The sequence below is a fragment of the Engraulis encrasicolus genome, chromosome 18 (genome assembly GCF_034702125.1).
Source record: "Engraulis encrasicolus isolate BLACKSEA-1 chromosome 18, IST_EnEncr_1.0, whole genome shotgun sequence".
In the NCBI taxonomy this organism is placed as follows: domain Eukaryota; kingdom Metazoa; phylum Chordata; class Actinopteri; order Clupeiformes; family Engraulidae; genus Engraulis; species Engraulis encrasicolus.
Window position 1 is genome coordinate 17314500 of NC_085874.1, and position 13109 is coordinate 17327608.

A 13109-nucleotide genomic window follows, 5' to 3' on the forward strand; every position below is an offset into this window, starting at 1 on the left:
TGCTTCTCCATCCCAGAGCGAGGTTCTGCTATCCAGGAAGTAAGGGACCGAGTCCGAGGTGAATTAATTTATAGATCGGGGCAATAGTTACAGCTCTAGGCCTGCTCTCAACGCCGGGGTGTTATTCAGCATTTGGAAAAAAAATGGCGATGAAAACTCCAATACAAACTATAACGAACCCGGTAAGTGTTTTGTGGTCTTGCCTTATTGATTCAGTCGACCTGTCTCCGCTGTAGAGCTTCTGGACTAACTTCGTTTTTGTTGAACTGAAGCGATCCTCCTAAAGCCAAAAGCGTTGTATAGGAAAGCTGTAAGTACAAAGTACACCGAATCAGATGTCCAGAACATAACTGTATGGTGTTTACTCGTGCTGCCTCATCCAAATATCAATGTTTTGATCAATGACGTGGACCATCCCAAGATGTTTACCACGCTTGACGCAGCATTTGTGCTCCCATTCTTATATTGGCGCAGCAAAGGCTTTCCAAAAGTCTCATTTGATATATCCACTGTTTATGTATGGTTTTAACTACATTGATAGGCCGAGGCTTAAAATCTGAAATATCCTCCCTTCAAATCCACACCCTGGTGATTACTACCCCCCACACAGCAACACTACCGGTAGCCTATCTGCCACTTCAAGTAACTTTGGATTTATTTCCCCGCAGCATATTCCTTTTGTTGGCACCATATTAGGAGGGCTGGTTCCAGGGGAGATGATTGTTATTCAAGGAAGTGTGCCAGCTGATGCTGACAGGTAAGCAGAAGTTGGTGTCACTGTTTTGCCAGTGGTACATGGTTATGTGAAAGAACAGCTTTTCAAATGTAAAGAAAGACTATGGCTGAAGTCAATTACTCTTGTCTTCATATGAACTGTGTGTGTGTGTGTGTTTACAACTACATAAGCTTTCTAACCTGATCAATTAGGCATCACTTATCACGTCATTATTTTTCACTATTCTATTCTATTCTTTAACTATTCTGTTGTCATGTTTGCAACATTGGCTAACAAACCACTGTCACTTAAAAAAAAAAAAACAGAAATTCAACATGGACCACAGTCTGCATGAAAGCTAACCAGGCTGCCACTTCAACTAGTTCCCAGCCTCGCCCAATGTCCCCCCTTCACCTTCCTCTTCTTCATCAGGTTCCAGGTGGACTTGACGTGTGGCAGCAGTACGAAGCCACGGGCGGACGTGGCCTTCCACTTCAACCCCCGCTTCAAGAAGAGCTGTATCGTCTGCAACTCCCTGCTGAGGGAGCGCTGGGGCAGGGAGGAGATCCTCTACCAGATGCCCTTCAAGCCGGGCGTACCCTTCGAGATCATCATGCTGCTGCAGAAGGACCTTTACAAGGTGACAACACTTGTTTTAAGGGGGGTTTTTTTGGAGGGAGGGGGGCGGGGATGTCACCTTTATTAATCAGACAGTTCAGTTCAATGCGTGGGGAGAGAGAGAGGAGAGAGGATCGGCAAAGCACCTCGGGTCGGAATCAAACCCCTGGTCGCAGGCGCAATGCCATGATGTCATAGCTCACAGTGCCACCGTGCCCCCACAAGGTGACAACACTTTGGAAGGAGGATGACAATTGTTGCTCTCTTTAATGCCTTTGTTGGGATCACAGTCCAGGACGGGAGTGCACCTATGTTCCCTGGGTCCTATGTTCCCTGGTCGTATGGGACCAGGGAACTTAGGACCCTTTTTCTAAAAAAGGGTCCCATGTTCCCCGCATTGTATCTGACAAGGGGATAAGGCCCAGGATGCTTGCACATGCATATCTCTTGCACCAACGGTTGCCATGCGTATTTCAAGTTTGCGCACAGTGGCAGCCTTATCCTAACCGTAACCCTACAGCAACCCACACTCGCCATGCAGCGGGGAACAAGCAGCCAAGCAGCGTTCTTAAAGGGTTCTAAGTTCCCCTGTAGCGGGGAACATTGGACACGGGGAACATAGGGATGACCCCTCCAGGACAGTAGAATCAAAATCTTTAGGCTGATCCACCTCAAAAAGAGCCAGAGAGAGTTTGCAGCTGAAGGAGACACCCAGTGTTAAAATGTTATGCTTGCATCACGGTAAAAAACTTTAAAAGTGTTGAGAGTTCTCCACTCCAGTCGTCTCTGGCCTAGCCTTTCAGAAGAGGAGCTGTCTGAATTTGTGGCAACAGTTTGGTTGATGTAACTGACCAGTGGATACATTGGTGCACATTGCTAGAGAAAGAAGGAAAATATTTCTCTCTCAATTAGAAGGGATATGAAAATACATCATTTCAACCACTCACTAGCTTGCTAGCTAGAAATGGTTTGCAGTTTTTTTGCCGCCCTGGATTGAAATTGAAAGTCATAACAATTGACCGTTGTAAACAGTTCAACCTCTGTATTCAACTAATCACAAAAGACTTTACTTTATCTCTGAAAAGGACAGGGAGAGCAGGGGCTCCCTGTGACATAGCAGGAGGACATAGGCTACAGCACAGTATGGCCATTACATGTCAAGGCGTTGAAACAGCAAGTACAATAGTATTACTGTACATACCGTACCACTCCCATGTTGGACACATTTTTCAGAGCATTTTCTTTTCGAGCGGCAAGCACAATGCATAGTGTGTTCCTTCCTATTGCGTTTCTAGTTCTTGGGAAAAAAAGAAGAAAGCATAAGTAAATCTACACACCAAAGAGCTCCCATCAAAGTTTTGTTTTATCTCTTTGTTCTTAATGGATCACGTAACCATTCCTGTTTCTTGGACACTTAACCAAATATTCCTCATTCCACGCTGACTTCTTAGGAGCGGGCAGAGGGCAATGGACACAGACTTGGCCAGCCATGTGCTCACAAAACTCCAGCAGTGTCATTGTCACTACAGCTGCAGGCAGGGGTGCTGACAGGGAGGGGCAAAGGGGACAGTTTTCCCGGGCTCAGGGAGAAAGGTGCCCAGAATTTGGTCCTCATTACATTGTATGTATTGGGCTAGGAGGCCCTTTCAGATGACTGTGCCCTGGGCCTGACCAAAGCTGTCAGCGGGCCTGGCTGCAGGTCACGTCCCAGTTGAATCAGCTGGCTGGCGAGCACTCTGGACGAGCTGTTGTCCCGTCCTCTCTTCTCATACGGCCTGCACGGAATGCAGAATATGTCAAGAGCTCGGAAAACAACATTGTGTTCAAATCAAATTCATTTCGGTTATTGGTTAAATGGGTTTAGAGACTGGAATTGGGATAATGGCCTTTTATTTCTTTGCCCCTCCAGATTCTTAAAAGGATTTTGAAGTCGTCGTATGACGTCTGTCATTATTTGCTTCATGATATGATTATTTTGTGTAATCATATGGTGTATATCATCAGGGTTAAATTGCTTTCTTTTAATTTCCCCACCTATTTGAACTACGCATGGGCAGTCATGGGTAAGTGGTTAGGGCGTCAGAATTGTATCCCAAAGTTTGCCGGTTCGACTACCAGGCCAGGTTGGTGGGGCAAGTAATTAACCAGTGCCCTCCTCCATGACTGAGGTACCCTGAGCATGGTACCGTCCCGACACACTGCTCCCTTGGGGCGCCATTGGGGGTTGCCCCCTTGCACGGGTGAGGCATTAATGCAATTTTGTTGTGTGCAGTGTGCAGTGAATACTGTGGAGTGCTGTGTCACAATGACAGTTGGAGTTCCCAGTTGGGCTTTCACTTCGGCTTTCAGTGCTTTAGTTTCACTACCGTCTTTACTTCCTTAATGTACCTAGTGTGCAGCTCATCAAGATGGTCCTCAACATAGCCATATAGGAGTAGTCTGTAAGGAGATACCAGTGGTTTGGATTGGACAATTATTGCAAAACAGCAAATATGGATCAGGACTTCTCCTCTGCTAGGTCAAGAGTACTAGTTAAAAGCTGTCTTTGAAGCAGGCGTTGCTGGACGCATACTGGAAACCTAAGCTTCCAAGAGAAGATTGCAATTAAAACCAATTTCTAGAGAAAAATCGACTGGGCTTAGATGTGAGAACCTGCAGGCTACCTCCTATTCTACCTGTGTGATTGGAGTTATTTACAAACAAGACACACCCATTCTGTAACCATCATGTGCAGTAGATATAATATTTGATGTCAGGTGAATGTAACAAGTACATTTCTTATACTTCACAGTGGGCTGCATGAAACAGAGCAGATGGCTGCATTTGGGCCCCCGGGTCTTAGTTTGCCCACCCCTGCTCTGAAGGCACAGACTAGCAAAGTGGCGCACAGAGGTTTTATTTGCTCTTGGGCATAGCCAAGCCTTAGCTACACAGCTGAAGTTGCCTTCAGAGGATGACTTCAAGCCATGTCTGATTACCTATGACCAAGCCGTAGTCTCTGTGAATGATCAATCTTGCAGAGCAGAGCAACGTCTTGACCCCATCAAACCCCCCACCCCCAATACACAGACAGATAACATTATACCACTACTCTGTTGATGATACTGTATATGTACATAGCAAATACTGGATTGCTGTAGTTCAGGGGTGTCAAACTCAAATTGACCGAGGGCCAAAATCAAAATATGGAACGAACTTGTGGGCCGAGCTCAAGATGTATTTTTAATAAATGCTGGCCAAATAAAATGACTCTGCGGGCCAGTTTTGCCTGAGTTTGACACCCCTGCATGTAGTTTTTGTAGTTGAGGATGCGTTTCCCTTGTTGTCCTGCAGGTGGCAGTAAATGGCGGCCATGTGCTGGAGTACAAGCACAGAGTGGACCTGAGGAAGGTGGACACCATCAACATCTCAGGGAAGGTCCACATCCAGACCATTGGCTTCATCATTAACTCAGTGAGTTATCTGCACCCGTTGTTAGAATGCATTGTTGCATTTGTTTGGAGGTTTTCTTGACGTAGTGGTTTCAAAAAGATTCTCAAAGGTTCTCAGTAAGTAAGTAGTAATCGCAGTTTTTCCAGATAACAGAGCAGATGTTTCAATTGTTTGGTGCCTTCACCGTAAATGCAAATGTTGCTATTGAAGGAACGGCAAAGATTGACTTGCTAGAATCAATCAGATATAGGACAGTGAGACATGGACGATGGTCTTCTGTGAGAGGCAATCTAAATAAATTGCAAACAGAGTTCCAAGACAACTTCACTTTAAACAAAGACTTGATGTTCCACACAGGCTTTATGGAGGCTCTTGAGATCAACATGAACCCTTTTAGCTCCCATTCTGTTGGCATTATGAACCACATTTTCTATGTAAGGGATGTAGATGTAGAGTTAATGTCCCGTAATGAGTTATTGATTATATCATGATCATTTGAATTGATTTTTTTAGGCACCAGCCCAGCCTGTGGGGATAGAGAAAAGCCTACAAGTTCATGTAAGACCACAACATCCTATTTACAAATGAACATTTCATATAGCTAGTGCACTGCACACAGGTTATTTTTTAAAGTTGGTTTGACAAGATCTACTCTATTGCAATTTACCTTGATTGGAGTAATCAGCATTGATGCATTCATCACACTCTACACAGTACATCCAGTCACAGATGTGAGACACACAATAGTCTGTTAATAATACTACTACTACTACTACTACTACTACTACTACTACTACTGCTACTACTACTACTACTACTAATAATAATAATAGTAGTAGTAGTAGTAGTAGTAGTAGTAGTAGCTGTAATAATAATATAACCTTTTCTAAACAAAAATAATATGTTTTGTTGATCATTTCACAGGGAACGCTGACACATTCAGGTGACTTGGTGAGTGAACACATGGCTGTGAAATAGTTTACTGAATACTTGTTTACTGTATGATTCATCGGACATCAGACTGGATAAGTGAATTTTTCTTTGGTTAGTTGCAAAATCAATTTTGAGCTGGCATTTTAAACCCTAGAGACTAGAGTCATCTTTCTCTATATCCATTAGTCGCAAAGGGTACAGAGAGATTATGCACCAGCGCCTCAGTAGCTCAGTTGGGATGCTGCTTATTGACCTTTTCAGACAGTGTTTTGAATAGTTCGAGTGAGGGATTTTTGTAGAATTGAGGACAGACAATATCTTTAGGGAAATATTCTGACATGTGCTTTTTGGTAATGGTCATGGTCAATAGCCTGTGCTTTACTACGGTACCTTGTGTTTGGGCAGGGAGGGTGTGGGGGAGGTCTGAGGTAGGTGTTATGACTCATTCTTTTGAAACTCGACTGTCGGTAGACCCGAGGTATTTCACCCAACAACCGCTGTAAATGCGTTCTATTGCAACAGCTGGGGACAATACAAATGTCTGAAAACACTCATGTTAAACGAACTCGGAATACACCGAAGTGCCCCGAGTTTGAGTTTTGGAACCCCGAGTTGAGTACCCGTTCTTTTGCACTTCCCCGAGGCGGAGGTCTGGGTTTCCGACAATCCGAGTTTCAAAAGAATGCACCATTAGAATTGCTTTGGTTAGGTCCAGAGGGGTGACATTACATTACCCAGCATCACATTCAGCAGACATCTCTACTTACTAAAAGAGTTCAGCGGTTAAGTCTTTTAAAACAACTTCTTTAAAGGTGCACTGTGTAATATTTTGTAGTGTAGTAGTTCTATTACAGAACTCATGCTACCCTGTCACAAATGTTTCCTTTTTCATGAATACTTACCAACACCATCAAATTCTAAGTATTCATTATGACTGGGAAAATTGCACTTTTCATACATGAAAAGGTGGCTCTTCTCCATGTCCGCCAGAAATAGACATTTTTAGCAGCTAAACTTACTGTACTTTGGCCATACTAGTAAATATTTGTTACTTCAGATCAAATTTGGCAATAGCCAGTCAGCACAGTTTCAATGAGCAGCATCATTGTGATGCCTACTCTGCCCATCATCCTAGACAGTGCACCTTTAAGTGGTTTTGCGAGGACCAGTTCAGTCAATTTCAATATGCTGTTGTATTGCTCACGCTACCCTTGACTTGTCAGTACCCGGTGGCCACATTTTTCGGCTCAGCCCTTTCCGAGATATGAGCTATTCTAATGGGGGCAGCGTTTGTTTACATTAAAAAAAAAAAAAAAATAGGTCTACTCCAAATATTTTCCCAAAAGTTACCGCTGTTTGCTAGTTGTCTGCTGATGTTGTATAACCTTTTGGATGTTTTTGGGAATAAATACAAATGTTTTTTTGAAATGTAAACAAAGCGCTGCCCCCATTATAATGACCAGGATCTCGGAAAAGGCTGAAGAAGAAGGGGAAAAAAATCTCAGATACTGACAAGTCCAGGGTAGTGTGAGCATTACAACTGCATGTTGAAATTGACTGAACTGGTCCTTTAATGTTTTACTGTCATTCCTATCAAACATTTTAGCGATAAAAGATAATGTTTGTGCAGGGATGTAACACAATAACTCGCTCCCTTTCCAGAATCTTCCATTCCAAGCTACCCTAGAGAAAGGCTTGGCACCAGGACTAACTGTCGTCATCAAGGGCCAGGTGAACCTCTACCCAGACAGGTAATGCATGGTCTATACTGTACAATATACCCAACACAGTCTTGATATTTCAAAATGGCAAAATGGCAGCTTAGTGTTGTGTTTGTGCCTGAAATATATTTATTTCAGAAAATATTTATTTGCAAAATATTTATTTCTGTTTTTCGAGATATAATTATTCATAATTTATTGCGTTATGCACAAACTAGCCTTTGTCAGGTTTGGTCCTGTAGGATGAACAGAGATTATCACCGTAACTACCATTGAAGCCACAGAGGTCATGTCCTCAGTATTTTTTTCAGTAATGTAAAATGTATCTATTGATGAAAACTGATATATGTTCTACAATGATAAATTCAGTGTATATACTCCACCCCGATTTATCCTCAAGGCATTGATTAATGAAAACAAACCTAAGAGTTTGACTGGGGGGGGTCAACTTTATTTAGACAGGACAGTGAAGAGTGGGACAGGAATTGAGTGGGAGAGAGACGGGGAGGATCGGGAAATGACCCGGGTCAGGAATCAAACCCGGGTTGCCCACGTAGCAGGCCAGTGCCCAGCCGACTAAGCCACGGCTGGGCCCACAGCACTGCTTCTTAACGGGAGGGAACTAACTGTATGTGACTTGCCTAAATACTGTATGTCTGTACCACCCAAACTGTCTGTATATTTAAGGGTACACAGTGTTGTGTAGGGACACTGCATCTCCACCTGTGGTTGGGATAAAACCTCAGTTGTTCCAAACACGTTTGACCTTCTCGTACTGTATATTCAGTGCTTCCCTTCTCTTGGTGTTTTGTGCAGTTTCTTCGTAAATCTGTGTGTGGGTGGCACTAAGGACATAGCGCTGCACCTGAACCCCCGCCTGAAGGCTGGCTCGTTCGTCCGCAACTCCTACCTGTCCGGGGGCTGGGGAGAGGAGGAGACGCACCTCGCTGCCTTCCCTTTCAAAGCAGGGGAGTACTTTGAGGTGAGTGGCCCGACTACGCTATTCACACTTACAGAGTGCATTCTTCTGGACTTTTATTGATCTCTCACAGTGGAAGGGGTAGAAGCTTGTGTGTTTTGTAAGTAAAGTACAAGGTAGAAGAGGAGCAGTTTGACCCTGTGTGTCCTCGACACAGAATCATTTGGCTTAAGCCTCTTACAGTGTTACAGTTAGCCACAAGATGGCAGCATTCCTTTTCAATAGCGATGAACTTCAAATGTGGTGGGAGAAATGCTCTAACTCAGTAATGGTTTTACTGGTCTGTTTCAACAAGGTGGTTGCCCTAATTTATGGGAGGGGGAACCTATGGCCCAAGGGCTGTGTACGGCCTGCGAGGCGATCTCATCCGGCCCTCAATATAATTTTAATGTAATGCAGTTTCACATGAAATATGACATTTTTTCGTAAAGCAATTTTGGAAATTACATTTGCAATTCAATTAAGCCCAAGTTATATTTTCAGGGGACCTAATGAAGAAGGTGGGGCCTGTTTCAATATACTGTAGGCATAAACTGCAGGGGAAATTCCTGGTTTGTGAGCGTAGTATGGCCTCTTATAGGACTTTATAACATTTGAAGTGACTCCTCCAATGAAATATGGTCCCCACCCCTGCCCTAACTGGACTGGTCGTTTGGAATATGTGCCTCTGAATTGTTGTAACGTCTAAATCCAGCTTGCCCACCGCTGCTGTAACTGAATTTCGCCATAATTGGAACTCACATCAAATGGAATGAGATGAAGAATAGAAACACATTGCTCTGTATAGTGATGATCATCATTCGTTAAAACATTGATGTGCATAGTGAGTGATTTTGACTTATCTCATGTCCATTCAGCTGCTGCTCTCTCTCTTGTTCTGTGTGTGTGTGTGTGTATGTGTGTGTGTGTGTGTGTGTGTGTGAGAGAGAGAGAGAGCGAGAGAGCGAGAGTGAGAGAGAGAGAGAGAGAGTGTGAGTGATCTGCCTATGGCATAAGCGTGTGTGATTTGTTTAACATGTTTATGTTTATGATGTTGTGTATAGTGTGTATGCTGCTGGACACATTCATTTCTTCCGGGATTAATGAATGTCAATCTACTCTTTGTCTTCTCTGCTCTTCTGCCTCCATGTCAGATGATCATCCTTTGCGACGCTCAGGAGTTCAAGGTGGCTGTGAACGGGGTGCACCAGCTCTGCTACAGGCACCGCGTGAAGGACCTGTCCCGAGTCACCAGGCTGGAGATCGCTGGAGACATCCAGCTGCTTCATGCCCAGGCGCGATGAAGACTGACACAACCTTCCTCCTCCTCCTCCTCCTTCCTCCGCTCCACTGCACCCACTAACTGGCCCTCAGGGGATCCTCAGAAGGGGGTTTGGAGGAGGGCCCATTCTTCAAACGCGTGCACATTCACACACCATTAAGGTGAAATGACAGTCAAGGCAACTTTTTGAGCAATGTTGCCAGTCAACAGATGAAATAGATGAAATAGTTACAAAATGTTGATTGGTTTTGATCCAATTTATCTTGATCAAAAGGTTATAGTGGTGAACAGATAGATGAGCAGACCAAATAACATCTTTTAGCATCATTGCCCAGACAAAAAAAATGTGCTCTAAAAGTTGCCCTGTGTGGCATCACCTTTGTACTTCTTCTATGCAGCTTCTACGTGCCGTGTGTAAGACATTCCAATGTACAGGGCTATACTACTACAAAGGCTGCTGCTGCTGCTGATCAGTGATAACTCTGCATAGCCCAGGGCATCGGCCTCTTGAAAGGCAGAAATTCAGTGTGAAATGATCTTTGCCTATGTTAGGACACGATAACAATTTTGTATGTTTGCTGAGGAGACAAACTTTGAAAATGACAAAGATAGTGGGGGTATCTGAGTTGCTGAGAATCTAGAATAGATTGCAGATGAATTGATCATTTTACAGTGAAGTTGTCCTTTCAGACCATGACTTTTCTGCTTCTAACTGCCCGTTTAGAGTGAAATGAACAAACGTAGTGATTTAACCAATTTTGTAGAATACCTCATAGTTGTTTTGTCCCTTTGACAAACCAGTATGATCTAGGCATAACCTCTTTCAAACCTGAGCACTTTAATGTCTCTTTGATGTCACAACCTCCCTTAATGATCTCCTTATTGTCACAATATTTTAATGTAGACAGCTTACTGCTCATCAATAAGTTGCTCAAGTATTTGTTAACCATAGAAGGTATTCCAATAAGCAGGTTGAATAAAATGGTTACCAGCATGTTTACTCGGTGGGGGTGGTAGCCTGGCCTTCTCACCCAGCTTATGGTGTGGCAAAGTTATTATGAAGAGAACGTTGTCAGAGGCAGAATCCAAAGTTATGAAATATCAGATATATTTATACTGAATATTACAGGGCAGAGCTGCAACCAATCAAATAATGAATACCTAGTGATATATGCACAATGTTTGACTCTCACTGGTGTCCAGGCCGAGAATCTCTGTCTGATTGACTTGAAGTCCAATGAAGCACCACAGGCAAGATCAATACGATAACCAGCCTGAAACAATATGGTTTTTCAACTTGACAACCTTACCTACTGTCAGTTAACTGGGGTAGTCATTGAACAACTTACTTGGAATACCTTATATATTTTGTGTAGGATACAGAAAATGCTTTGATCCTAACTAGTGCTTGGAGAGTGCATACTGTATAGTCCTAAACACTGTGACTGTTTAATTTGGAGGGCGATGGTTTCTCCAAATGCTGTACGTTTGGGGTGTTTATTATTGAAGACATGAAAGGATTGGAAACATGATGTACACGCTTTTGGAGTAGTGACATTTGACCATTGTATTACTTTGTGACATAGGACTGTAATTGCAGTTTATTTGAAACTAGTGACAGAAATTAGTGACCGGCTAGAACAAATAAGGGGGGCTATAGCTTTGTAACGCCAGATTGGCCACTTTTGTGTGCCTCTGAGGTTGTTTTGAAAAGCACATGGGGAAGTAGAAGAGCATGTTTAAGGGAACGGTAACACTTAAGTGCAGGGATGCATAAAAAAGCATTATAAAGACTTGGTAAATAATTAACTAATGATGAACAAAACATTACCAAATGTGTATTATCAACTACGTTTTATTAATGCTTTATAAAATATGTACAATTAATATGTTCAAGATTTTACAAACCTTTTTACTCATTTACAAAATAAATGTTTGATGAATATAAAGTATTTAAAAAATCAGAGAATGCACACACATCAGTAGCACAGGCGCCAGAATCACTATAACTGGTCGGCAACGCTGTTTGATGCTTCCAGACAACATGTAATGGCACAACGTTTCAAACTCCAAGATGTTTCGGGAGTGTGAAACGTTGTGCCATTATTATTTTTTCTGGGAGCATCAAACAGTGTTGCGGACCTATATTTTACTTTCAAATATGAAACATTACCTTTACCATTACCATTTCACACTCATTTACAAACATTTGTTCATTAGTTAATTACTTAGTTAATTTTTTATAAATCTTTTTATGCATCCCTTATTATAAAGTCTTACCAAGGGAACATGGCGGAGCAGCAGTAGGAGCACTGTGGAGCTGAGGCAGGTTGCTCAGTGCTGAGAGTGGCCAACGTCATGCCGACAAACCAAAGACTTTGGAGGGAAAAGGAAACTGAAGGCAATATGATTTGTACTAGGGAAGTGATCATATTCTGTATTTAAATGCGGACAAACTGGCTTTTGAAAGAAGAAAGTATTGCCTGTGCACTTCCACAGTGGTGGTTTCGGGAATTAGCACATATATGAATGAATAACTACTTAATCAATTTTGCCAATCACTGGCTTATTGTGATCAGCAGATTCAATGATGTTTGCTGGGTGAAATATGAGACAGGACTTTTACTAAATAAATGTTCTGTCTCTTTTTTTGTTTTCTTTCACATCATTAATTGGGTTACCAAAAAAATCCTCACTTGGAAACCCCTGAAATTAAATCCTTTAATTAAGGTCTAAGACTCCCAGCATATTGTTTAACTATTTTTTTTTACTACAATGTGGGTGGAAAGAAGTTGAATGCAAACTAGAGAGTTGTCAACAGACATTTTTCATACCCAAGAAATTAGGTTGCAGTTGTGTTGTGTGCTGATCAATGTCATTATGTCTCTCAGGTTAATATCAATTGTTGGCTGAAAGTATGAAAATGGGAGTGAAGGGAGATTGGGGTCCGTGTTAAAATTAGATTCAAAAAATATAATTTTCGCAAACAGTAGTGGTGGTCTATATTTGTATAATAGTATCTGTGGTGAAATGAAGGCACTTTTTATGTACTTCCCTATGTGTAAATAAAAATAAATTGTTAACTCAAATGTCCTTTGTTTATCTCTGAAAAGGCTTGAAGTGTAATTTCTGTCAAAAACATGGTGCATTAAAGGGGTATGCCACTATTTTGGGGGTTAATACAGTAAAAATCGTTGGCTGAGGTTTATAAAGGTGGTAAAGTGCCTTATTTTTCATGTAAGCATTGTCTTGCTTTAAGGCAAGTTAAAAGAGAGAATATGCCGCTAAGCTAGTGAAAGTCAATGGATCCGTGTAGCGTTCTAGCAAGCTACAGTGATCCATTGACTTTCACTAGCTTAGCGACATATTCCCTCTTAACTTCTCTTAAAGCAAGACAACGCTTAACATGAAAAATAAGACACTTTACCACCTTTATAAACCCCAGCCAAC

General features: G+C 42.3%; 1 protein-coding gene across 1 annotated transcript; it reads left to right on the top strand.

Annotated features, from left to right (window-relative positions):
- The first annotated feature begins 51 nt into the window (after positions 1 to 51).
- On the top strand, positions 52 to 12720 carry lgals8a (galectin 8a). The gene is made up of 9 exons (XM_063223143.1): positions 52 to 182; positions 669 to 757; positions 1148 to 1355; positions 4667 to 4786; positions 5279 to 5323; positions 5690 to 5716; positions 7361 to 7449; positions 8236 to 8401; positions 9532 to 12720. The coding sequence occupies exons 1-9, from the start codon at positions 144 to 146 to the stop codon at positions 9679 to 9681; spliced, it is 933 nt and encodes a 310-aa protein (XP_063079213.1). The 5' UTR covers positions 52 to 143; the 3' UTR covers positions 9682 to 12720.
- Positions 12721 to 13109: the final 389 nt, after the last annotated feature.

Excerpts from the sequence above, each read along its gene's own strand:
- lgals8a (XM_063223143.1), top strand. The coding sequence starts at position 144 with ATGGCGATGAAAACTCCAATACAAACTATAACGAACCCG. Across the intron at positions 183-668 it reads TACAAACTATAACGAACCCG|CATATTCCTTTTGTTGGCAC; the intron begins GTAAGTGTTTTG and ends ATTTCCCCGCAG. Across the intron at positions 7,450-8,235 it reads GTGAACCTCTACCCAGACAG|TTTCTTCGTAAATCTGTGTG; the intron begins GTAATGCATGGT and ends TGTTTTGTGCAG.